Source organism: Salminus brasiliensis, chromosome 15, assembly GCF_030463535.1.
Source record: "Salminus brasiliensis chromosome 15, fSalBra1.hap2, whole genome shotgun sequence".
Lineage (NCBI taxonomy): Eukaryota > Metazoa > Chordata > Actinopteri > Characiformes > Bryconidae > Salminus > Salminus brasiliensis.
Window position 1 is genome coordinate 36735795 of NC_132892.1, and position 25814 is coordinate 36761608.

The window sequence follows — 25814 nt, forward strand, 5'->3', positions numbered from 1 at the left end:
GATGATCTTTCTCTCCACCAGAAGATACCTTGCCGATCATTGCTTGCTGTGTTGTGGTTGCAGTGGCCAATCATTTACATTAACTGTTCCCAAACCTTCAAATTCCTTGGCCTCCACATCAGTGAGGATCTCAGCTGGTCCCACAACACTCAGATAATCATCAGGAAGTCCCAGCAGAGACTGTACTTTCTGAGAAGGCTGAGAAAATTTGGCATGCCAGCCAAAATTCTCAGCACCTTCTACAGAAGTATGATTGAGAGTGTTCTTACCAGCTCCATCATCGTCTGGTATGGAAACTCTACTGCCCAGGACAGAAAGGCTCTCCAGCGTGTGATTAAAACCGCACAGTCCATCTCAGGAGCAGCCTTCCCCTCACTGCAGAACATCTACCATAACAGAGTTACCAGGAGAGCCCACAACATAATCAGGGACAGTACACACCCCCAGCACACACTCTTCACACTTTTACCTTCAGGCAGACGCTACAGGAGTGTGAAGTCCAGGACCACAAGACTCACAAACAGTTTCTACTCACAGGCCATCAGGCTTGTGAACACCTCACGCACTACCTCTCCAACCCTTCCTATCTGAACTGGTTTTAAACTCTAATCTGATTTTAACTGCACCTTACACTCACTGTACTGCTGCTGTCAGAACACTGTTTACATTCGCTACTTGCACACTATTGTTTACATTTCTTACTTGCAACCTGCACTTTATAGCTGCTGCTCTTCATACTTGCTCATACTTGCACATAAAAGCACATGTAACTTTTATTTTAATTTTTTAATTGTAAAAAGGGAAAAAGTTTACTTTAATTTTATTTACTTCAACTTATATTATTATACTTTATTTATTTTGTATATATTTTTTATTATTATTTGTTAATTTCTTTTTTGTTATCTTTATCTATTGGTGAATGGAGGGACAGCAAAGTAAGAATTTCATTGTACAGCGTAACTGTCTGTTTCTGCTGTGCATATGACAATAAAACTCTTGAAACTTGAAACTTAGCTTCCAGTGAGAGCAAAATTCTAAATATGAAACCAGATTCAAGGTCCTGATTTGAAGACCTGGGGGTTCGTATTTGTCTCAGATCACTAAATGATGCCAGTTGTACAGCAAAGGTTTTAAGACAGGAAGGTGAAACACCATCTGGGCCTGGTGCTTACCTGGTCTTTTGTCTCTGGAAATGTCTGCTCACATCAGTTGCACAGAGCCTTGTGGGACACCAGTGGAGAGTGCATTTAGAAAATGTACCCACATTGCCTCCAGGATGGACTTAAACCACTGTTGCAAGGTTGGCATGAAGGATGGAAAGATCTTTTGGTAGACTTTGCTTTGAGTTGTTTCAGCTGTGTAATCACTCTGTATTTTCTTATTTTCTTCAGGAAATGAAGTTTCCTATTTTTTCTGAATCCCTGTAGAAAAAAAATCTGTTCTCTCCAACAGTCCACCGTCTCTCTCTCTCTCTCTCTCCCTCATCAGATAAGCCCACCATAACTCAGCCTTCCAGTGGTTCTGTGTCCATAACTAAGGGTGACACACTGATGGTGAACTGTAAGGCACATGGTAACCCTGACCCTCAGTATACCTGGACCAGGAGTTCCTCAACCATCACAAACTCCTCCCTCCTCAACATCAGCAACGTCCGGTCAGAACATCAGGGAGAATACACCTGCATGGCCTCCAACAGTGAAGGCTCAGCCTCGGTGAAGGTGACTGTTAATGTTACAGGTGGGTTCAGGTGAGATTCAGGGTAAACACACGTCACATTAACAGTTGGGTAAGACAGGACTGCTGCTGCATGCCCTTGTGAAAATGTTCATTTTTCCTCCTTTAATATCTGCAGAAATGTGAATTACAGAAAATACTCTGATACTTTGACTGTAAGTAAAGTAAAGTCGTGTTGCTGATCCTGTAAGGGGTAGCTCTATGGCAAGGCCTCCTCCTGCCACCAGGGGGAGGCCCCGGGTCACCCCAGCCACTAATTGAGCCCAATTCACTACACCTGAGCAGTAGGCTATATAGGCACACAGATCCAGTTGCCCCACGGCTGGATCTTTTGACTCTGGTCAAGTGTGTGTGCCAGTCAGTGTCTCGAGTAGAAGGTTGAGTGGGTGTCACTCCCCTTTGTGTGTTCGTTTTCCTGTGTCTGTGCAGTGTGTGTGTGTGTGTTTGTGTGTGTGTGTTTGTGTGTGTGTGTGTGTGTGTGTGTGTGTTTAGCAGAGGAGTTTAGGAGTGTCCACCTTTAGGAGTGTCCACCTTCCCTGTAACTTCCCAGTTCTCTCGTTTCTTTTGGGAGATCTTTTTTGCCCTTAGTTCCATTTCCCTCGAGTCTAAAGAGGCAGCCAGTTCTCCCCTGGCGTCCTTTGTTTGTTTCCCGCCTTTAGTTCGCATTAGATGTGACGTCTTCTTGGTTTATTAAATCCACCCTTTTACATTTCATTTGTTGGCCGCCTTCATAACTGCCGCTTTGGTGGAGCGGCAGAGCGTTGGTCTTGTGGCGCGGTGGCCTGGCTTCGAGTCCTGGGTGGATTTAATTATCATTTCTGTTTTGCCTGCTCTAAGATTAAGGACTCTGCACTTGGGGCTGTTGATCACGTGATTGTGGTAGCTCACTCAGTAGCGTGCCGGCCCCCCCCCAACACAGCGGCCTGGGTTCAAACCCCGCTGCGAGTGAGCACCGCATTACAGATCCTCGCCTGTCTCAGCGAGTTCGTAGCAGATTACAGATTTGAATGTAGACTGGATCAGTTGAGTGACCAGAACAACAGAACTCTGCTGAAGCGCTGGTTTTAGGAAATATCTGCAGGATTTTGTCTGATAAGACATGAACTTTCTGCAGACCTGAACCCTCTCCTACAATAGATCTGAACTCCTGATGATCTTTCTCTCCACCAGAAGACACCCTGCCGATCATTGCTTGCTGTGTTGTGGTTGCAGTGGCCAATCATTTACATTAACTGTTCCCAAACCTTCAAATTCCTTGGCCTCCACATCAGTGAGGATCTCAGCTGGTCCCACAACACTCAAATTTGGCATGCCAGCCAAAATTCTCAGCACCTTCTACAGAAGTATGATTGAGAGTGTTCTTACCAGCTCCATCATCGTCTGGTATGGAAACTCTACTGCCCAGGACAGAAAGGCTCTCCAGCGTGTGATTAAAACCGCACAGTCCATCTCAGGAGCAGCCTTCCCCTCACTGCAGAACATCTACCATAACAGAGTTACCAGGAGAGCCCACAACATAATCAGGGACAGTACACACCCCCAGCACACACTCTTCACACTTTTACCTTCAGGCAGACGCTACAGGAGTGTGAAGTCCAGGACCACAAGACTCACAAACAGTTTCTACTCACAGGCCATCAGGCTTGTGAACACCTCACGCACTACCTCTCCAACCCTTCCTATCTGAACTGGTTTTAAACTCTAATCTGATTTTAACTGCACCTTACACTCACTGTACTGCTGCTGTCAGAACACTGTTTACATTCGCTACTTGCACACTATTGTTTACATTTCTTACTTGCAACCTGCACTTTATAGCTGCTGCTCTTCATACTTGCTCATACTTGCACATAAAAGCACATGTAACTTTTATTTTAATTTTTTAATTGTAAAAAGGGAAAAAGTTTACTTTAATTTTATTTACTTCAACTTATATTATTATACTTTATTTATTTTGTATATATTTTTTATTATTATTTGTTAATTTCTTTTTTGTTATCTTTATCTATTGGTGAATGGAGGGACAGCAAAGTAAGAATTTCATTGTACAGCGTAACTGTCTGTTTCTGCTGTGCATATGACAATAAAACTCTTGAAACTTGAAACTTAGCTTCCAGTGAGAGCAAAATTCTAAATATGAAACCAGATTCAAGGTCCTGATTTGAAGACCTGGGGGTTCGTATTTGTCTCAGATCACTAAATGATGCCAGTTGTACAGCAAAGGTTTTAAGACAGGAAGGTGAAACACCATCTGGGCCTGGTGCTTACCTGGTCTTTTGTCTCTGGAAATGTCTGCTCACATCAGTTGCACAGAGCCTTGTGTGACACCAGTGGAGAGTGCATTTAGAAAATGTACCCACATTGCCTCCAGGATGGACTTAAACCACTGTTGCAAGGTTGGCATGAAGGATGGAAAGATCTTTTGGTAGACTTTGCTTTGAGTTGTTTCAGCTGTGTAATCACTCTGTATTTTCTTATTTTCTTCAGGAAATGAAGTTTCCTATTTTTTCTGAATCCCTGTAGAAAAAAAATCTGTTCTCTCCAACAGTCCACCGTCTCTCTCTCTCTCTCTCTCCCTCATCAGATAAGCCCACCATAACTCAGCCTTCCAGTGGTTCTGTGTCCATAACTAAGGGTGACACACTGATGGTGAACTGTAAGGCACATGGTAACCCTGACCCTCAGTATACCTGGACCAGGAGTTCCTCAACCATCACAAACTCCTCCCTCCTCAACATCAGCAACGTCCGGTCAGAACATCAGGGAGAATACACCTGCATGGCCTCCAACAGTGAAGGCTCAGCCTCGGTGAAGGTGACTGTTAATGTTACAGGTGGGTTCAGGTGAGATTCAGGGTAAACACACGTCACATTAACAGTTGGGTAAGACAGGACTGCTGCTGCATGTCCTCCTGAAAATGTTCATTTTTTGTAATTAACTGATTCAGATGCTCGCAAACGTAGAGTACAAATGAGGCTTTTTTTTAGAAGAGTTAGTTTTCAGTCGATACACAGGCCAGAGTCCAGTGAGGAAAATAAGTATTTGAACACCCTGCGACTTTATGCCGTTGGTGCCTTCCGCTCTCGAGCAGCTGCGGGGAGCCCGGATATTCACGAAATTGGATCTCCACAGTGCGTATCAGGGAGTGGGATGAATGGAAGACGGCGTTCATGACTACCAGGGGGCATTTCCAGTACCGGGTTATGCCGTATGGGTTAGCTAACGCCCCCTCCATCTTCCAGGCTTTCATAAATGACCTCCTGAAAGACTAGGGTTAGACGCTTCATGGTGGTCTTTCTAGACGACATTGTGTACTCTAGTGGACACTAGTACTCCCCCGACCTGTATACGCACATCCGTGAAGTTCGTCTGGTCCTGGTGGGCTTAGGGCCCACCTGCTATTCGCTAAATTAGAGAAGTGCGTGTTCCACGTCCATGAGATCCCTTTTCTAGGGTGGCGTCACTCTGTATTAACGGATCACAAGAATCTAGAGTTTTTGAGAAATGCCAAGTGTCTGAACCCCCGGCAAGCTAGGTGGTCCCTGTTCTTCACCAGTTTCAGATTTACGATCTCGTATCGTACGGGCTCCTGCAATACCAAAGCGGACGCTCTCTCTTGTATTCACCAGTCTGCGGATGAGGTAGAGACCGCTCCAGCATCCACCCTGCTGTCGGGTGTCACCGTCGCGGCAATTCGTTGGGACCTGGATACTGAGATAGACGAGGCTCTCAAACGCACCACCGTGCCCCCATCATGCCCTGTGGACAAGGTCTATGTCCCAGGGGCTTTCTGGGAGAAGCACATCGGTTGGGCTCATGCTTCTCTGGCATCGGGTCATCCAGGTGAGGCCCGCACGTACTATCTGCTCTCTCCCAAATATTGGTGGGAGGGGATGAGGGCAGATATACATCGGGTAGTGGCATCATGCAGTGAGTGTGCTCAATGTAAGACCTCGAAGACGCTCCCATCGGGGAAGCTCATGCTGCTACCCGTTCCTGAACGTCCGAGGTCTCACCTGGCTGTCGACTTCATTACTGACCTGCCTAAGTCTGAGGGGCACACGGTGGTGATGACAGTAGTGGACCGTTTCTCAAGAGGGGTTAGGTTCATACCATTCTCTGCATTCTCTACCGCTCAAGCCCTGGTAGACCACGTCCTCCAGAATTTCAGGATTCCGGAGGACATAGTATCTGAACGGGGGGCCCAGTTCACGTCTAAGGTATGGGGTGCCTTCTGTGAACACCTGGGGGTGAGTGTAAGCCTGTCCTCGGGTTACCACCCTCAGTCTAACGGCCAGTGCGAGCGCACTAACCAGGAGCTGGGGAAGTTCCTACGGCTTTACTGCCATGACTACCCCAGCGACTGGTCCCGGGTATCTGGTCTGGGCTGAGATGGCCTGACCCCATACCAGTGTTACCTAGGCAACCAGACTCCCCCTGGACTGCTACGGAGACCCAAGTCCCAGCAGTGGATGCTTGGATGCGTCGCAGCGAAGCGGTCTGGACCGGAGCCCACCAGCACATCCAGACGTTCCTTCGACGCTACAAGGCCCAAGCGAACCGGAAGAGAGGGGAGACTCCGACATACCAACCAGGTGACCAGGTCTGGTTGGCCACGAAGGACCTCTGAACTAGTCTCCCTTCACACAAACTGAAAGTTAAGTACTCTAGTCCTTATGTAATAGAAAAAAGAATCAACAAATTCGCTTATCGTATCCGACTACCCCCACAGTCACGTATTCACCCGGTTTTCCATGTGTCTTAGCTCAAGCCCGTGGTACCTGGACCCCTGGACAAGGCCACACCGCTGGAACCGGTGGAGATTGAGGAGCCCCACCTACACGGTTCGACGAGTGCTGGACTCTCGAAGGCGTGGGGGTCGATTGCAGTACCTGCTCGACTGGGAGGGGTTCGATCCAGAGGAACGCTCCTGGGAACCGGCCGATCATGTCCTGGACCCTGCGTTGGTCCGGGAATTCCACGAAAGATTCCCAAGTAAGCCGGCTCCCAGGCCTTGCGGACGTCCCAGGAAGTCGCAAGCCCCCGTCCGTGGGAGACCCTCGCGTCCGGAGAGGGGTCCGTCAGCCTCGTCGGACCGGATGGGACCCTCCACGGGAAGTTCAGAGACACTGGTTTCGGTTCGGCGCCCAAGCGTCCCCGTCGGGGGACCCACCCGGCCGCCTCGGGGGTTGGGGGGGGGGGGTACTGTCACGCCCGCGCCGCTGCGCCTGCCCCAAAGGCGGTCCCGGGCTGCGGCTCACAGGCGAAAATGAACTATATGTTAATGAACCATGCCATGTTTATTCAAAGGAAGGACTTTTATGTTGAAATGGACTTTCGGGTTGACACCCCTCGTCGCCATTTTGGTTTCTGGTTTTGTTTGTCATGTGACTATTCTTTGTTTGGTTAATGTGTTACACCTGTGGGCTGGTGTATTTAAGTAGGGCTAGTGCCAGCTGCTGGTTGCCGAGGATTACTCGGCAGTAGAGTCACATGCACCCAGGTTATTCAGTTAACGGTAGAGACTCAGTATTCACCGGTCTGGTAAGTAGAGTGCATCCTCGTACAGAGGACTCTCTCTCTACCTAGCTAGTTTAGCAGGGGAAGCTAACTAGCTAGGCTGCTCTTGCCTCAGGGTCCATTAGGGAGCTACTGCAGGTCTGCAGGTGGCGATCTCTCACCAGGCTTCATGGGTTCAGCGAGCTGGGGTCCAGGAGCTCCGGGAGTGAGCGTCTCTCCAGCTTGTTTCAGCAGTTAGCTCTCCTCACCGTCGGACCGGATCAGTCATCTAGGTTTGGCGGCTGACTCCTCACGCTCTCAAGTCTAGTAAGTTCAATGCGCCTGACTAGCGCTACTCTTTATGTCCTAGTTCTTAGTTTCTCCAGGCTCGGCTTGGAAGTTTATGTTTCTGAGTAGCGGTATTGGCTCAGCCCCGGCAGCTAGCACAGCCCTAGTGCCTCACCAGCCCCAGGTGTGTATCTTTTGTTTGCCCAGTATTGTTTGTCACGGTTTTGTTTAGTTATTCCTTATCCCTCGTGATTGGTGCTGGATTTCTGTTTTGTTTATGGTTTATTGTTGCCAATAAACTCCTCGCTTTGGTCCATCCCCTGCGAGTGTTGTCCTGTCATTGTCAGACAGAGTGGATCATGACACTTTGCAAGTTCTCCCACTTAGAAATCATGGATGGGTCTGAAATTTTCATCTTAGGTGCATGTCCACTGTGAGAGATATAATCTAAAAAAAAATCCGGAAATCACAATGTATGATTTTTTTAAAATAATTTATTTGTGTGTTACTGCTGCAAATAAGTATACTCCAACTACGAACATGGCTAAGACCAAAGAGCTGTCCAAAGACACCCGAGACAAAATTGTAGACCTCCACAAGGCTGGAAAGGGCTACGGGGCAATTGCCAAGCAGCTTGGTGAAAAAGATCAACTGTTGGAGCAATTATTAGAAAATGGAAGAAGTTAAACATGACTGTCAATCTCCCTCGGACTGGGGCTCCATGCAAGATCTCGCCTCGTGGCGTATCAATGATCCTAAGAAAGGTGAGGAATCAGCCCAGAACTACACGGGAGGAGCTGGTCAATGACCTGAAGAGAGCTGGCACCACTGTTTCCAAGGTTACTGTGGGTAATACACTAAGACGTCATAGTTTAAAGTCATGCATGGCATGGAAGGTTCCCCTGCTTAAATCAGCACACGTCCAGGCCCATCTTAAGTTTGCCTATGACCTTTTGGATGATCCAGAGGAGTCATGGGAGAAAGTTCTATGGTCAGATGAGGCCAAATAGAACATTTTGATCTTAATTCCACTTGCCGTGTTTGGAGGACGAAGAAGGATGAGTACCATCCCAAAAACACCATCCCTATTGTGAAGCATGGGGGTGGAAGCATCATGCTTTGGGGGTGTTTTTCTGCACATGGGACAGGACAACTGCACTGTATTAAGGAGAGGATGACCGGGGCCATGGGTTGTAGCTGGGTCTTTCAACGTGATAATGACCCAAAGCACACAGCCAGGATAACCATGGAGTGGCTCCGTAAGAAGCATATCAAGGTTCTGGAGTGGCCGAGCCAGTCTCCAGACCTAAATCCTATAGAAAATCTTTAGAGGGAGCTCAAACTCTGTGTTTCTCAGCGACAGCCCAGAAACCTGGCTGATCTGGAGAAGATCTGTGTGGAGGAATGGGCCAAAATCCCTGCTGCAGTGAGTGCAAACCTGGTGAAAAACTACAGGAAACGTTTGACCTCTGTAATTGCAAACAAAGGCTACTGTACCGAATATTAACATTGATTTTCACAGGTGTTCAAATACTTATTTGCAGCAATAACACACAAATTATTAACAAATCATCGTGATTTCCGGATTTGTTTTTTTAGATTATGTCTCTCAGTGGATATGCACCTAAGATGAAAATTTCAGACCCCTCCATGATTTCTAAGTGGGAGAACTTGCAAAGTCGCAGGGTGTTCAAATATTTATTTCCCTCTCTGTAGTTGTGTACGGGACTGAGGGGGTATCAGACATTGACTGGGGATGACTTTGTTTTCCAATTCTTTGTGAACAGACTCAAGTATTTCCGGACACTTCCGAGGGGGGGGGGGTCTACGTATCACAGGTTCAGTTTCTATGTGGTTAAGATGGGGGCTGCTATAAAGGCTGCTTTTAAGGCCTGGAATGCTACCACTGAATGTTCTGTCCATTTAAGTTTCACGCTAAAATTACAAATAAATCCCTTGTGCACTTATAACTAAACTCAGCATGGACTGGAGATTAAATATTTTTCCCCTTTCAAAAGCAAATTGTTGTCCAGTAGGACAAACATGTCCTATAAGTACATATATCTCTATCCAGTGAATAAACTAGTATATCATCCAAATACGCTATTACAAATTAATAAACTACGGAAGAAATCAGAGGGGGTGATAGAGAGTCCGAAAGGCATCACCAAGTATTCGTAGTGCCCCCTAGAGGTCACAAAAGCATTCTTAAATTTGTACCCTTCCTTAATTCTAATCAGATTGTACGCACTCTTTAAATCCTAAGTTCTGGCTCCCTTGAGCTGTTCTTAAGCTTCTGGGAAGATGATATGGGTAGTTTTTGGTTAAGGGCTCAATCTATACATGGGCAGAGGCCCCCATCCTTCTTTATGACGAAAAAGCTAGACAATATTGGAGATGTTGAGGGTCTAATAAATCCTTGTTCTAGTGCTTCTTGATCTGATCTCCTGATGATCTTTCTCTCCACCAGAAGACCCCCTGCCCATCATCGCTAGCTGTGTTGTGGTTGCCGTGGCATTGCTGATAGCTGGACTCTGCACTTGGTTCTGGAAGCATTACAGACACAAACAGATCACCTCATCCTGAAGAACCTGACGACCCCCCCGGCACTGTTCTACTGTATCTACTGCCTCCCCTGACTCTACTGCCTCCCCTGACTCTACTGTATCTACTGCTTCCCCTGACTCTACTGTATCTACTGCTTCCCCTGACTCTACTGTATCTACTGCATCCCCTGACTCTACTGCCTCCCCTGACTCTACTGTATCTACTGTTTCCCCTGACTTTACTGGCTCCCCTGAATCTCCTGTATCTACTGCATCCCCTGACTCTACTGCCTCCCCTGACTCTACTGTATGTACTGATTCCCCTGACTCTACTGTGTCCCCTGAATCTACTGTATCCTCTGACTCTACTGTATCTACTGATTCCCCTGACTCTAATCTATCTACTGCTTTCCCTGTAGTTAATGCTATCCCTGACTCTATTGTAGTTAATCCTATCCCTGACTCTGCTGTAGTTAATCCTATCCCTGACTTTACTGTAGTTTATGCTACTCCTGACTCTATTGTAGTTAAGGCTACTCCTGACTCTACTGTAGATAATGCCACTCCTGACTCTACTGTAGTTAATGCCACTCCTGACTCTACAGTAGTTAAACCTATCCATGACTCTACTGTAGTTAATCCTATCCCTGACTCTACTGTAGTTAATGCTACTCCTGACTCTACAGTAGTTAAACCTATCCGTGACTCTACTGTAGTTAATCCTATCCCTGACTCTATTGTAGTTAATGCTACTCCTGACTCTATTGTAGTTAATGCCACTCCTGACTCTACTGTAGTTAATGCTACTCCTGACTCTACAGTAGTTAAACCTATCCCTGACTCTACAGTAGTTAAACCTATCCCTGACTCTACTGTAGTTAATCCTATCCCTGACTCTACTGTAGTTAATGTTACTCCTGACTCTTTGTAGTTAATGCTACTCCTGACTCTACTGTAGTTAATGCTACTCCTGACTCTACAGTAGTTAAACCTATCCGTGACTGTACTGTAGTTAATGCTACTCCTGACTCTACTGTAGTTAATCCTACTCCTGACTCTACTGTAGTTAATCCTACTCCTGACTCTACTGTAGTTATTCCTATCCGTGACTCTACTGTAGATAATCCTATCCCTGACTCTACTGTAGGTAATGCTACTCCTGACTCTACTGTAGTTAATCCTACTCCTGACTCTACTGTAGTTAATAATATCCCTGACTCTACTGTAGGTAATGCTACTCCTGACTCTACTGTAGTTAATCCTACTCCTGACTCTACTGTAGGTAATGCTACTCCTGACTCTACTGTATTTATTCCTATCCCTGACTCTACTGTAGTAAATAATATCCCTGACTCTACTGTAGGTAATGCTACTCCTGACTCTACTGTAGTTAATCCTACTCCTGACTCTACTGTAGGTAATGCTACTCCTGACTCTACTGTAGGTAATGATACTCCTGACTCTACTGTATTTATTCCTATCCCTGACTCTACTGTAGTTAATGTGACAGTAAGCTGGAGGAGTAGGGGGGGTATGAGGCAGCATGGATATGAAATCCTTCCTCTGTTTGTGCTTCTGGGACGTTAAGAGTTTAGGTGTGTTTGACTTCACCCAGCGCTGTGCAGGTCGGCCGTCGCCTGACTCGGCCCGGTGCATGCTGGTTAGGTGGCTTCAGTGCACTGTTACAATCTCCCGAGTTTGAGGCAACTGCAGCTGTTCCCCACAGGCTGCGCTGGCTGAGAGATGGCTGGAAGACGAAGCTTAATCCTCATTGGCTAGAAGCTCTGCTGACACCTATGAGGGTTTTGATTGGTTCTAAAATGTAAATCTCACTCTTTGGACTTTGTTGTTCTTCTCTTTGTGCTTCTGTAAAGCTCTGAACTGAGTTTAGCACTGTGTTACTGTTCCACCTTCCCTCTCTTCTCTGTGAACTCTGTAGATGCTCTAATAAACTCTGAACATCATGTTTCATTAGTAGTATTGGTATTAGTAGTGTTAGTATTAGTATTGGTATTAGTGATATTAGTATTAGTAGTGTTAGTATTAGTATTATTATTATTAGTATTAGTAGTATTAGTATTAATAGTATTAGTAGTATTAGTATTAGTAGTATTAGTAGTGTTAGTATTAGTAGTATTAGTAGTGTTAGTATTAGTAGTGTTAGTGTTAGTAGTGTTAGTAGTGTTAGTATTAGTAGTGTTAGTATTAGTAGTATTAGTAGTGTTAGTATTAGTATTAGTAGTGTTAGTATTAGTAGTGTTAGTATTAGTAGTGTTAGTATTATTAGTATTAGTAGTATTTAGTAGTATTAGTATTAGTAGTGTTAGTATTAGTAGTGTTAGTATTAGTATTAGTAGTATTAGTATTAGTAGTGTTAGTATTTAGTAGTATTAGTATTAGTAGCATTTAGTAGTATTAGTATTAGTAGTGTTAGTATTTAGTAGTATTAGTATTAGTAGTGTTAGTATTTAGTATTAGTAGTGTTAGTATTAGTATTAGTAGTGTTAGTATTAGTAGTATTTAGTAGTATTAGTATTAGTAGTGTTAATATTTAGTATTAGTAGTGTTAGTATTAGTATTAGTAGTGTTAGTATTAGTAGTATTTAGTAGTGTTAGTATTAGTAGTATTAGTATTAGTAGTAGTAGTAGTAGTGTTAGTATTAGTATTAGTATTAGTAGTATTAGTATTCGTAGTGTTAGTATTAGTAGTGTTAGTATTTAGTATTAGTAGTGTTAGTATTTAGTATTAGTAGTATTAGTATTAGTAGTATTAGTATTAGTATTAGTAGTGTTAGTATTAGTAGTGTTAGTGTTAGTATTAGTAGTGTTAGTATTAGTAGTGTTAGTATTTAGTATTAGTAGTATTAGTATTAGTAGTATTAGTATTAGTATTAGTAGTGTTAGTATTAGTAGTATTTAGTAGTATTAGTATTAGTAGTGTTAATATTTAGTATTAGTAGTGTTAGTATTAGTATTAGTAGTGTTAGTATTAGTAGTATTTAGTAGTGTTAGTATTAGTAGTATTAGTATTAGTAGTAGTAGTAGTAGTGTTAGTATTAGTATTAGTATTAGTAGTATTAGTATTCGTAGTGTTAGTATTAGTAGTGTTAGTATTTAGTATTAGTAGTGTTAGTATTTAGTATTAGTAGTATTAGTATTAGTAGTATTAGTATTAGTAGTATTAGTATTAGTAGTGTTAGTATTAGTAGTGTTAGTGTTAGTATTAGTAGTGTTAGTATTAGTAGTGTTAGTATTTAGTATTAGTAGTATTAGTATTAGTAGTATTAGTATTAGTATTAGTAGTATTAGCATTAGTAGTACTAGTATTAGTATTAGTAGTATTAGTATTAGTAGTGTTAGTGTTAGTATTAGTAGTGTTAGTATTAGTAGTGTTAGTATTTAGTATTAGTAGTATTAGTATTAGTAGTATTAGTATTAGTATTAGTAGTATTAGCATTAGTAGTACTAGTATTAGTATTAGTAGTATTAGTATTAGTAGTAGTAATTTCAGTAGTAGTAGTTTCAGTAGATTCAGATGGATCATTATCTGCAGAGAACAGTGGGGTCAGCTGGGTTCACCCACTGCTGTATATCCTAAAAACACACACACACACACACACACACACACACACACACACACACACACACACACACATACAGTATTAAAAACCTAACCAGCAGCAAATGACAGGTGGGCATCTTCTATATTAACAGCCAATCAGCTAGCAGTAATTCTAAACCCCCACCCTCTCTAGTTCATTTCTCCTTTGTGTAAACGTGTGTGTGTGTGTGTATGTGTGTGTGTGTGTGTGTGTGGATAGATAGATAGATCCTTTAGGTTACGTATTTATGACTCACCCCCACTCTCACCCCCACCCTCACCCCATACTATAGCTGTATTATCTCAGCTACATACACCATAAAAATCAGCTTCTTCTGAGGGTTCCCTGTGCTTAGAAAAAGTAGGAGGATCAGGAGACATAGTAGGAGAAAGAGGATCAGCACGGAGTGAACGAGGAACATGAGGTGCTACAAGTTGAACCCAGGAATCAGGACACTCCGATCAGCTGCAACGACATTTTCAAACCGTGTCAGGAAAAAGGGTTTAAATGGGAATTAAAGGGAAACGTTAGAGCCCTGAAAAGGAAACACAGCAAGACGACAGGAGCACAGGAAGCCCTGAAGATAAGGACTGTTCTGACTTAAGGAATTGCTGGGATTGGAAAAACCGTCTCTGTGCAGAAGTTCATTGTGGACTGGGCTGAAGGAAGAGCCAACCAGGAGGTGGATTTCATGTTTGTGCTTCCATTCCGGAGCCTGAACCTGATTAAAGATGAGCAGCACAGTCTCCATGAACTCCACCCTTCCACCCTGAGATTGAGACTCTGGACCCAAACATCTACGAGCAGCATGACCCTCTTTTCCATGTTCTGAGATGCCCGGTTCCAACTGTTCCATCCTGGTTCTGCCTGACCCTGCTCTCCACTGCCCACTGTCCTGCTCTGGGGTCTCTGGGGCATTGACCCATCCTCCCCTCACTGCAGGACTCTGCTTCTGACAGTTTCCCTGCAGGACTTCATCACATCCCTCACGCTTTCACCTTCATCACATTTACCTGTTTATTTCTCTTCATTCAGCTCAGTTTTATTGATGTTTTTATTGGTGGTTTGATTTTTATTATGATGATGATCCAGTGTGGAGCTGAGGAGGACAGGTTCCCCTTTGAGTCTTGGTTCCCCTCAAGGTTTTTTCCTCTCAATCTGAGGAGAATGTTCCTGCCACTGTTGCCACTAGCTGCTCAAAAGAGGCTCAATGGAGTATTAGCTAATAAGTGTGTCTAATTTAGGCACCTTGCCCATCAGTAGGTGACCGAACCCATTAGAAATGTCTTGCAGTTGATTGCTCAACATCAGAAGAAGAAAAGGCTTTTCTTTCTGAGAGAACCAGCAACTGTTTCATCCTGCAAATTAGACCTTCTCTACTGAACAGAGAAGGAAATCTCCGCCTCTAATTGCATCATCACGTGCAACTACGAAAGCACAGGAAGACTCTCTCTGCACACGCATACTTACTCTCTCTCGTCCTCTCGCGTGTAACGACCAGCATTTGGCCATCCAGCAGTCAGCTGGACATCCATCCGACAGCTTTCCTCTGTTCATTCGTCCCTTTTAGAGCTCTCACTCCTCTGCTGGAGGGACGGCAGCAGCAGAGGGACACAGTCTGCAGTGACGTCACATTAAGAGAAGAAAAGCTCTAAAATGAATCATATCCCTTTTTTAATAAAGACATTAATGACTATTTACATTTGTCCTGAACCTTTTTACCAAAAATGGGGAAATTCTGGTGAAACTCAATAATTTATTAACTGTTTAACGTATCTCTATTACACACACATGCACAAACCCTCTCTCATCATCCTACTTTCTCTCTCACACACATTCTCAGCTTCTCTAGCTCTAAGACTGCAAATAAACGGACCGGGGGTCTTATCTGTGTTTTCTGTCTTATATTATTCAATTCAAATCCAATATCTATCAAAAGATCTAAGAATCTATATTTCAGAACTCAAATGATTAATCTTGTTAGAAATGAGTGATTGATAGATTACTGAATTTGAACAGATATGACTCTGTTTTAATTCATTAAACAGGCTGATTTATTTCATTATTTGAGAATTTAATGATTTTATGATGCTGTTGTAAAATGGGCCCATTCTCCACACTGATCTGGATCTGAGAACAGTGGAGAGTTTCTCATCATCACCTCATTTCCTTTATTATCCGCAGGTTGTCTGGATGCTTGGTTACAGGTGAAGGCTGTTCTTCTCTGGCTTCAGCTCTGAAATCAAACCCCTCCCACCTGAGAGAGCTGGATCTGAGCTACAATCAGCCAGGAGAGTCAGGGGTGAAGCTGCTCTCGGACTTACAGGAGGACCCACACTGGAACCTGGTAAAAACTTTGTCACCTTACAGACACAAATGTAGACGTATTTTACTGAGATCTAAAGTGACAGACCAACACAAAGTAGCACAGAGTGGAACGAATGATACATCACAGACGATCTCCCTCCAGCCTGGCTGAGCTTGAGTCGCCACAAATCTCCGTCTCTAGATGCACAAAGCTGGTGGAGACATAACCCAAAAGACTTGCAGCTGTAATTGCAGCCAGATGTGGCTCTACACAATATTGATACTTTGCTGAATACTTTTGCATGTCACACATGTTTCAGGGTTTTATTTGATTATAAATGTTAAAAAAACGTGGATCATTTTCATTCCACTTCACAATAATGTGCTTTGTGTAGGTCTGTCACTTCAAATCTCAATAAAAACCTTTACACTTGTGCTTATAAGGTGACAAACTGTGAAAAAGTTCAAGGGGTATGAATACTGATGCATTATATGGACAAAAGTATTGGGACACATGGTTATTTATTGTTCCTCTAAAATCAAAAGTACTGAAAGTTTATCCTGCCTTAGTTAGAGTAATTATTTCGACTGTCCAGGAAAGAAGGCTTTATTCTAGATTTGAGGAGCACTGCTGTGATAATTTGGCTGCAACCAGTTATAAAAGCACAAGTGAGGTCAGGATGTTGGATGATCAACTCCTCCCAAAAGTACTGGATGGAGCTCCTTCACCATCATTCCAGAGAACACAGTTCTTCCACTGCTCCACAGCTCCTCAATACTGGGGGTCTTTATACCCCTCTAGTCCACGCCTGGCATTATACAGCATGGTGCCAATAGGGTCATGATGTTGATCTGCTCCAGAGAGTCCTATTCTATTGGCAGTACTTCTTCTCTACAGGGACTAGACAAGCTGTGTGCAGTTATTAGAAGGGGTGTCCACAAATATTTGCACATATAGCATATGTGAATACTTTAGAAAATATCATTTATTTTATATGTTAATTACAAATAGGATTCAAGATCAGTTTTCACTTTCAGACTTTCAGAGTTTATCAGGTAAACCCCTGCTACGAGTAAATGCCAACTCTTAACAGGGCTGTGACTCATGTGGAAAGTCCTCAGCCGTATCCGGACGATCCTGACAGGTTTGAGTACTGGGAGCAGGCGCTGTGTGCAGAAGGTGTGTGTGGACGCTGTTACTGGGAGGCTGAGTGGAGCGGTGAGGTGGCTATCGCAGTGTCCTACAGAGGAATCAGTCGGAAAGGCCGGAGTCACGACTGCGTGTTTGGACACAGTGAGAAATCCTGGAGGCTGAGCTGCTCGAACATCAGCTACTGCGCCAAACACAACCAGAAAAGCTCCGACATCACCCAGTCTCCCTCTCGCTCCGACAGAGTGGGGGTGTATCTGGACTGGCCGGCAGGTACCCTGTCCTTCTACAGCGTCTCAGCGGACACGCACTCACTGACACACCTGCACACCTTCCATGCAGAGTTCACGGAGCCCTTGTTTGCAGGGTTTGGGGTTTATAGTTATTACTCCACAGTGGCTCTGTGCCAGACAGGACAGCCTGCTGGTCTTTAGTGGAGAACCTGAAGGGGTTAAAACTGAGAGATGCAACCATGGTGGAGGAAGCTGTCAAATGTTCACAGGAGGCTGCCGTTGTAAACTTTAGAGAAAATAATGAAATCAGATTAGAAGAAATTAAAGCCACATGATCCACGACAACACCATGTTCAACAACATTCAACGAGTGGGCCGGTCCACACGCCATTATAGATCACAGTGTGCGCTGCCGTCTCCAATATATGGTGTCCTCCACCTTCATGCCAACCTTTGACCACTGCCTCTTTTTTTCTGCATATTCTTCTGTAAATTTCTTTTTCGGTTTATTTATTTTTTGTTCACTCCAATGTAAATATATCTGCTGTGCATATGTTGCACTAAGTTGTTTGGTAAAATTAAAAAAATAATAACAAATAAATAAAAAAAACAGCAATTTAAACTATTTTAGTATTATGGCAAATCCTCCTAAATATGAGAGTGCTTTTCATTATGCTCAACAGCGTGAAGATGGTTAGAAAAATATCTGGTAGTATGAATGAAGTGTGTGTCATTCGGTGCAGAAGTTTGATTTTGAGAACTTTATGTAGTTTTAGTTGCAGTGCTTCATTTTGCAGGAGATATGAGGTGTGTGTATATATATATAATTAGGTATATATATGAGTTATTTTGCCATTTGGGTTCGTGGTTTCATGAATTGTGTTAAGTATTTTGATAAAAACAGCCTAGTTGTTATTTGTTTTAGCCATTGGGGAAAAAAAACTGTGTAACAGTCCGCAAAGTAGCTTAGCCAACAAACCCAAAAAATATAGTAGAACCAACAAATTATCAACAAGTCACACTTAACTGAATAAACTACTCCAGAGTCTAAATGTGACCAGGCTACGCTGGCAAAGCTACCAGTTCTGTAAACTATAGTCCAGTGCAGCTACTACTTCTACAAAACACAGGCCATGCTTCCTATTCTACAGCAAACCAATGATCCCTCATGCTTCACCTAACCCATTCACCAGAGTAATGAAGTCCAAACACAAGGCTTTTAAAACCCCAGTATCTACACCTCTACCTGAGCTCAGTACTGTTCCCACCCTTCTATCCCTATAAGGAAATAACAACTTCAAAAGGTGTGTGTGTGTGTGTGTGTGTGTATGTGTGTGTGTATGTGTGTGTGTGTGAGAGAGAGAGAGGAGTGGTCAGTTAGGAGGTTATATCTGGTGTTACTTTCACTTTTTCCTCACACTGCTGTGTTGTGTAGCTGCTTCAGGATGAGAGTGTGTGTTTTCTGTGTGTTTGTGGTCGCGCTGCAGCTGGGAGAGTTTGTGGGATACACACTTACAGGTGAGTACTGGGGGGGGGGGGGTGCATGGTGGGGGAGTTTAAAGGTGGGGGTCCTCTTGATTCCCCTGTAGGTCCCTTTAGTCACTGGTCCTGCTGCTCTGTCCTGATCTGTTGTGCTTGCAGGTGTTGAGCAGGAGGATGGTTCCTCCCCAGGTTTCTTCCTCTCGTTCTGAGGGGGTTCTTACTCTGGCAGTCTTGGACTCGCTTTGCTGAAAAGCTGATTTGTGAAAACACCAAGTGTCAAGTGGGTTTTATTGTCATTTCAGCTACATACAGAGAACACAGTGAAACGAAACAACGCTCCTCCAGGACCATGGTGCAACATACAGTGCATACAGAACACAAGTGCAACACAACACAACACAGTACAGACAGAGAATAATATATAATTGGGGGTAGTGTGCAAATTCCTAGTACTGGTCAGCAGCGCTGGAGCTGAACTCAAAGAGGATCAGTGATGCTATAAACCAGCTCAAAGCCACATTTCTGCTGGTGATTAGGATCAAGAATCACTCATTACTAAAAAGCTGAAAGTGCAAACTAATTTTATTTGTATGCCTTTCATGTCTTATTATGTACTGCTGAACTGTAATGACTTATTTATAACCACTCACTGTGTGAAAGTTTCCTCAGATCAGCTGAGCACTGAGATCAGTGCTGATAGAGAGATCGTTGAGGTGATACTCGTTTGTCCATTGCAGTCTTGTTTGTTATGAGAAGCTCTCAGGAAACCCAGCCCATGTTGCCATTCATTGCGGAGACTGATACGAGAGGCCGGATGCAGAACGTTTCTCAGGGTCTGTGTATCAGCCATGGGGTAGGTGGAGTAGATCGGGCGGAGTGTGAAGAGAGAGGACAGAGAAAGCTGATTTAAGGAGGAGATAGATGGCATCAGCTAGCATCACATAGCTTCAGGGTGTGGAAGGGTGGTTCTGAAGGTTAAGGCAGGAAGTGATGTGTAAAGGAGGGTGTGCAGGAGGAACATGGAGGGACAGTGTGAGGTATAGAAGTGATCAGAGAAGTCAAGAGGAGTCACCGTCAGATACAAAGCTAGGGGAGGTTTGCTGTATGAGGGGCAGTGTGTTTACTGCTCTCCATCTCTATGCATGAGTAGAATTTAGAGGTTTTTAGTTCTTTTTATTGTTCAGCTTGTTTACTCTTAAATCACCACATCTAACAGCCCTCCACCAGAACTACTGTTCATCTGAACCCCCTTTAAACACACACACACACACACACACACACACACTACTAATAACTGAACAGAGAGGAGAAGAGCTGCAGTGATGAATAAGTGACCAGTGAGGGTGGGGTTACACTGTGGTTGTGAGCGGTAGAGCAAGTGGTGGAGTGTGGTGAGTGTGTGTAAGTGTTTGGCGTTTTGCCATACTTTTTTCTGTGTGTATCACTTTCGGATTGTATCGGAGTGCGAGTGCCTGGTATAGTGCCCCTCAGCACCCCCGCTAAAAAAAGTCATTTTGTCGAATGTCCCCCCCTTCATTTCGGACGAGCTCCGAAAAACGTGTCTCCCCCATTAGGAAGATTCCTCTGGGCTGTAAGTCTCCCCTGCTGAAGCACCTGGTTCTTTTAGGAGGATGGTCTATATGGTTCTGAAGGATGGTGAGCAGTTGGACCTGGTTCAGAAGGATGGTGAGCAGTTGGACCTGGTTCTGAAGGATGGTGAGCAGTTGGACATGGTTCTGAAGGATGGTGAGGAGTTGGACCTGGTTCTGAAGTTCAGGGTGGATGATTTCGACTATGCTGTGTATGTTTCCTCTGACACTGATATGAAGTGTTTCTGGTGCGGGCGGATGGTGTTTTTAGACAGGCTGAGCAGTGTGATCTCCGACTGTGCTTTTACAGACTTTTTAGTTCTGGGTGGGGATTTTAATTGTACAGCTGACAGCCTGGACAGGAACCACTTGGAACCACACACTGCCTCCTGCAGGCGGCTGTGTGAGTTCATAGAGGCCCATGACCTGTGTGACGTCTGGAGGATGTTACATGGAACGCAGAGACAGTATACATGGGCACACGCTAGAGATAACGCCCTCTCCCTGGCCAGGCTGGATCGCTTTTATACTTTTAGGCATCATCTATCTGTCTTTACGCACTGTTCTATTTCTCCTGTTGGTTTTTCGGATCATGGGATGGTTCAGTGTTCTGTTCGGAAATGTGCCGTAAAACCTCAGAGTGCGTACTGGCATTTTAATACAGCACTTTTAGATGATGTTCATTTTAAGGAGTCTTTTACCTTCTTTTGGGATGTTTTTACATTACAAAAACATTCTTTTACCTCCTTGCAGCAATGGTGGGACGTAGCTAAGGTTCAGATTAAAGTGTTTTGCCAACAGTACACTTTCAATGTCACTAGAGACATTATCAGATCTCTGAAGGCTCTGGAGATTGACATTGTGGAGCTCCAGTGTTTGAGACAGGCCACAGGAGATCGAGAGCGTATTACGGCTCTCAAACAGAAAAAAGCTGCGTTAGCTGACCTGGGCATAACAGCACAGGGGGCGCTGGTCCAATCACGTTTCCAGAATGTGACGGAAATGGATGCTCCTTCGAAGTTCTTGTTTGGTCTTGAGAGTAAAAATGGACAGAAAAGGTTTATGCATGCTGTGCGGACAGAATCGGGGGATCTGGTTTCTGAGCCTTCTGAACTTCGCCAGCAGACAGTCAGCTTTTTCTCTAAGCTATTTGAGAGCGAGCAGGACGATGTGCAGGATGTGGGGGATGGGTTCTTCCCCCTGCAGGCAAAGCTCTCGCAGCGGTCGGCCAACGGGCTTGATGCCGAGCTGACTGTAGGAGAGCTGTATGAGGCCCTACAGGGCATGGAGAATGGTCGGGCCCCTGGTATAGATGGCCTACTGGTGGAGTTTTATAAGGCTTTCTGGTCAGTTTTGGGTCAGGATGTGCTTGAGGTGCTCCAGGCCAGTGTGGCTACTGGGACACTTCCCATGAGCTGTCGAAGAGCCGTCCTGACCCTTCTGCCGAAGAAGGGGGACCTGACCTTGTTAAGAAACTGGCGTCCTGTGGCATTACTGTGCACGGATTGCAAGCTGCTCTCCAAAGCATTGGCCTCGAGACTGGGGAAGGTAATGGAGCAGGTGGTTCACCTTGACCAGACGTACTGTGTGCCTGATAGGTCTATTTTTGATAATATTTATTTAATTTGTGATGTTTTGGCCGTCTCCAGACTATTGGGCTTGAAGACTAGTCTTATTTTCTTGGACCAGGAAAAGGCTTTTGACCGGGTTGAACATAATTATTTGTGGAAAGTTCTGGAGAACTTTGGTTTCAACCCCGGGTTCATAGCCATGAGGTCACACAATGCTGTCCTTTCTGTCCTCAGAGGGAAACAGTGTTTCACGCTTTTATGCACTGTTTTAGGCTGCGTCCCCTGTTTGCTGTTTTACGCACCATTTTTACGTCTCTTAACGTGACTTTTACACCTCAGACATTTATCCTGGGTTTTAGGTATGTTCGGAGAGAGCGTTCCAAGTGTCAGCTGATAAATTTTATTCTGGGTCAGGCTAAACTGGCAGTATACATCAGTTGCAAAAACCGCGTGGCCCAGTCAGCTGACTGTCATGCTGTCCGGACCCTCTCCAGACTGGTGAAATCCAGGATTTTGATTGATTTTAATTATTATAAGTGTATGTCTGATTTAGAAACTTTTACAGTGGTGTGGTGCTGTGAGGAGGCGGTGTGCTGGGTGTCTGATTTAGAGACTTTTACAGTGGTGTGGTGCTGTGAGGAGGAGGTGTGCTGGGTGTCTGATTTAGAGACTTTTACAGTGGTGTGGTGCTGTGAGGAGGAGGTGTGCTGGGTGTCTGATTTAGAGACTTTTACAGTGGTGCGGTGCTGTGAGGAGGAGGTGTGCTGGGTGTCTGATTTAGAGACTTTTACAGTGGTGCGGTGCTGTGAGGAGGCGGTGTGCTGGGTGTCTGATTTAGAAACTTTTACAGTGGCGTGGTGCTGTGAGGAGGAGGTGTGCTGGGTGTCTGATTTAGAGACTTTTACAGTGGCGTGGTGCTGTGAGGAGGCGGTGTGCTGGGTGTCTGATTTAGAGACTTTTACAGTGGCGTGGTGCTGTGAGGAGGAGGTGTGCTGGGTGTCTGATTTAGAGACTTTTACAGTGGTGTGGTGCTGTGAGGAGGCGGTGTGCTGGGTGTCTGATTTAGAGACTTTTACAGTGGTGTGGTGCTGTGAGGAGGAGGTGTGCTGGGTGTCTGATTTAGAGACTTTTACAGTGGTGTGGTGCTGTGAGGAGGAGGTGTGCTGGGTGTCTGATTTAGAGACTTTTACAGTGGTGTGGTGCTGTGAGGAGGAGGTGTGCTGGGTGTCTGATTTAGAGACTTTTACAGTGGTGTGGTGCTGTGAGGAGGAGGTGTGCTGGGTGTCTGATTTAGAGACTTTTACAGTGGTGTGGTGCTGTGAGGAGGAGGTGTGCTGGGTGTCTGATTTAGAGACTTTTACAGTGGTGCGGTGCTGTGAGGAGGAGGTGTGCTGGGTGTCTGATTTAGAGACTTTTACAGTGGTGCGGTGCTGTGAGGAGGCGGTGTGCTGGGTGTCTGATTTAGAAACTTTTACAGTGGCGTGGTGCTGTGAGGAGGAGGTGTGCTGGGTGTCTGATTTAGAGACTTTTACAGTGGCGTGGTGCTGTGAGGAGGCGGTGTGCTGGGTGTCTGATTTAGAGACTTTTACAGTGGCGTGGTGCTGTGAGGAGGAGGTGTGCTGGGTGTCTGATTTAGAGACTTTTACAGTGGTGTGGTGCTGTGAGGAGGCGGTGTGCTGGGTGTCTGATTTAGAGACTTTTACAGTGGTGTGGTGCTGTGAGGAGGAGGTGTGCTGGGTGTCTGATTTAGAGACTTTTACAGTGGTGTGGTGCTGTGAGGAGGCGGTGTGCTGGGTGTCTGATTTAGAAACTTTTACAGTGGCGTGGTGCTGTGAGGAGGAGGTGTGCTGGGTGTCTGATTTAGAGACTTTTACAGTGGCGTGGTGCTGTGAGGAGGCGGTGTGCTGGGTGTCTGATTTAGAGACTTTTACAGTGGCGTGGTGCTGTGAGGAGGAGGTGTGCTGGGTGTCTGATTTAGAGACTTTTACAGTGGTGTGGTGCTGTGAGGAGGAGGTGTGCTGGGTGTCTGATTTAGAGACTTTTACAGTGGTGTGGTGCTGTGAGGAGGCGGTGTGCTGGGTGTCTGATTTAGAGACTTTTACAGTGGTGTGGTGCTGTGAGGAGGAGGTGTGCTGGGTGTCTGATTTAGAGACTTTTACAGTGGCGTGGTGCTGTGAGGAGGCGGTGTGCTGGGTGTCTGATTTAGAGACTTTTACAGTGGCGTGGTGCTGTGAGGAGGAGGTGTGCTGGGTGTCTGATTTAGAGACTTTTACAGTGGTGTGGTGCTGTGAGGAGGAGGTGTGCTGGGTGTCTGATTTAGAGACTTTTACAGTGGTGTGGTGCTGTGAGGAGGCGGTGTGCTGGGTGTCTGATTTAGAGACTTTTACAGTGGTGTGGTGCTGTGAGGAGGAGGTGTGCTGGGTGTCTGATTTAGAGACTTTTACAGTGGTGTGGTGCTGTGAGGAGGCGGTGTGCTGGGTGTCTGATTTAGAGACTTTTACAGTGGTGTGGTGCTGTGAGGAGGAGGTGTGCTGGGTGTCTGATTTAGAGACTTTTACAGTGGCGTGGTGCTGTGAGAAGGAGGTGTGCTGGGTGTCTGATTTAGAGACTTTTACAGTGGTGTGCTGCTGTGAGGAGGAGGTGTGCTGGGTGTCTGATTTAGAGACTTTTACAGTGGTGTGGTGCTGTGAGGAGGAGGTGTGCTGGGTGTCTGATTTAGAGACTTTTACAGTGGCGTGGTGCTGTGAGGAGGAGGTGTGCTGGGTGTCTGATTTAGAGACTTTTACAGTGGCGTGGTGCTGTGAGAAGGAGGTGTGCTGGGTGTCTGATTTAGAGACTTTTACAGTGGCGTGCTGCTGTGAGGAGGAGGTGTGCTGGGTGTCTGATTTAGAGACTTTTACAGTGGCGTGGTGCTGTGAGGAGGAGGTGTGCTGGGTGTCTGATTTAGAGACTTTTACAGTGGTGTGGTGCTGTGAGGAGGAGGTGTGCTGGGTGTCTGATTTAGAGACTTTTACAGTGGCGTGGTGCTGTGAGGAGGAGGTGTGCTGGGTGTCTGATTTAGAGACTTTTACAGTGGCGTGGTGCTGTGAGGAGGAGGTGTGCTGGGTGTCTGATTTAGAGACTTTTACAGTGGCGTGGTGCTGTGAGGAGGAGGTGTGCTGGGTGTCTGATTTAGAGACTTTTACAGTGGCGTGGTGCTGTGAGGAGGAGGTGTGCTGGGTGTCTGATTTAGAGACTTTTACAGTGGTGTGGTGCTGTGAGGAGGAGGTGTGCTGGGTGTCTGATTTAGAGACTTTTACAGTGGTGTGGTGCTGTGAGGAGGAGGTGTGCTGGGTGTCTGATTTAGAGACTTTTACAGTGGTGTGGTGCTGTGAGGAGGAGGTGTGCTGGGTGTCTGATTTAGAGACTTTTACAGTGGTGTGGTGCTGTGAGGAGGCGGTGTGCAGGGTGTCTGATTTAGAGACTTTTACAGTGGTGTGGTGCTGTGAGGAGGAGGTGTGCTGGGTGTCTGATTTAGAGACTTTTACAGTGGTGTGGTGCTGTGAGGAGGAGGTGTGCTGGGTGTCTGATTTAGAGACTTTTACAGTGGTGTGGTGCTGTGATGAGGCGGTGTGCTGGGTGTCTGATTTAGAGACTTTTACAGTGGTGTGGTGCTGTGAGGAGGAGGTGTGCTGGGTGTCTGATTTAGAGACTTTTACAGTGGCGTGGTGCTGTGAGGAGGAGGTGTGCTGGGTGTCTGATTTAGAGACTTTTACAGTGGTGTGGTGCTGTGAGGAGGAGGTGTGCTGGGTGTCTGATTTAGAGACTTTTACA

At 45.3% G+C, this 25814-nt stretch overlaps 1 protein-coding gene across 6 annotated transcripts in view; it reads left to right on the forward strand.

Moving 5' to 3' along the window:
- The window catches only part of LOC140536191 (peroxidasin homolog), a 56717-nt gene that overhangs the window by 8178 nt on the left and 22725 nt on the right, over positions 1-25814 (forward strand). For 2 of the 6 annotated variants that reach the window (XM_072657883.1, XM_072657884.1), the window contains exons 5-6: positions 1489-1737; positions 4319-4567. In XM_072657883.1, the coding sequence (XP_072513984.1) occupies positions 1489-1737; positions 4319-4567 (498 nt within the window). Of the gene's footprint in view, positions 1-1488; positions 1738-4318; positions 4568-9991; positions 12018-18768; positions 18878-25814 lie in introns of those variants that run through there. The other 4 variants (XM_072657887.1, XM_072657888.1, XM_072657885.1 and 1 more) reach the window with 3 other exon arrangements.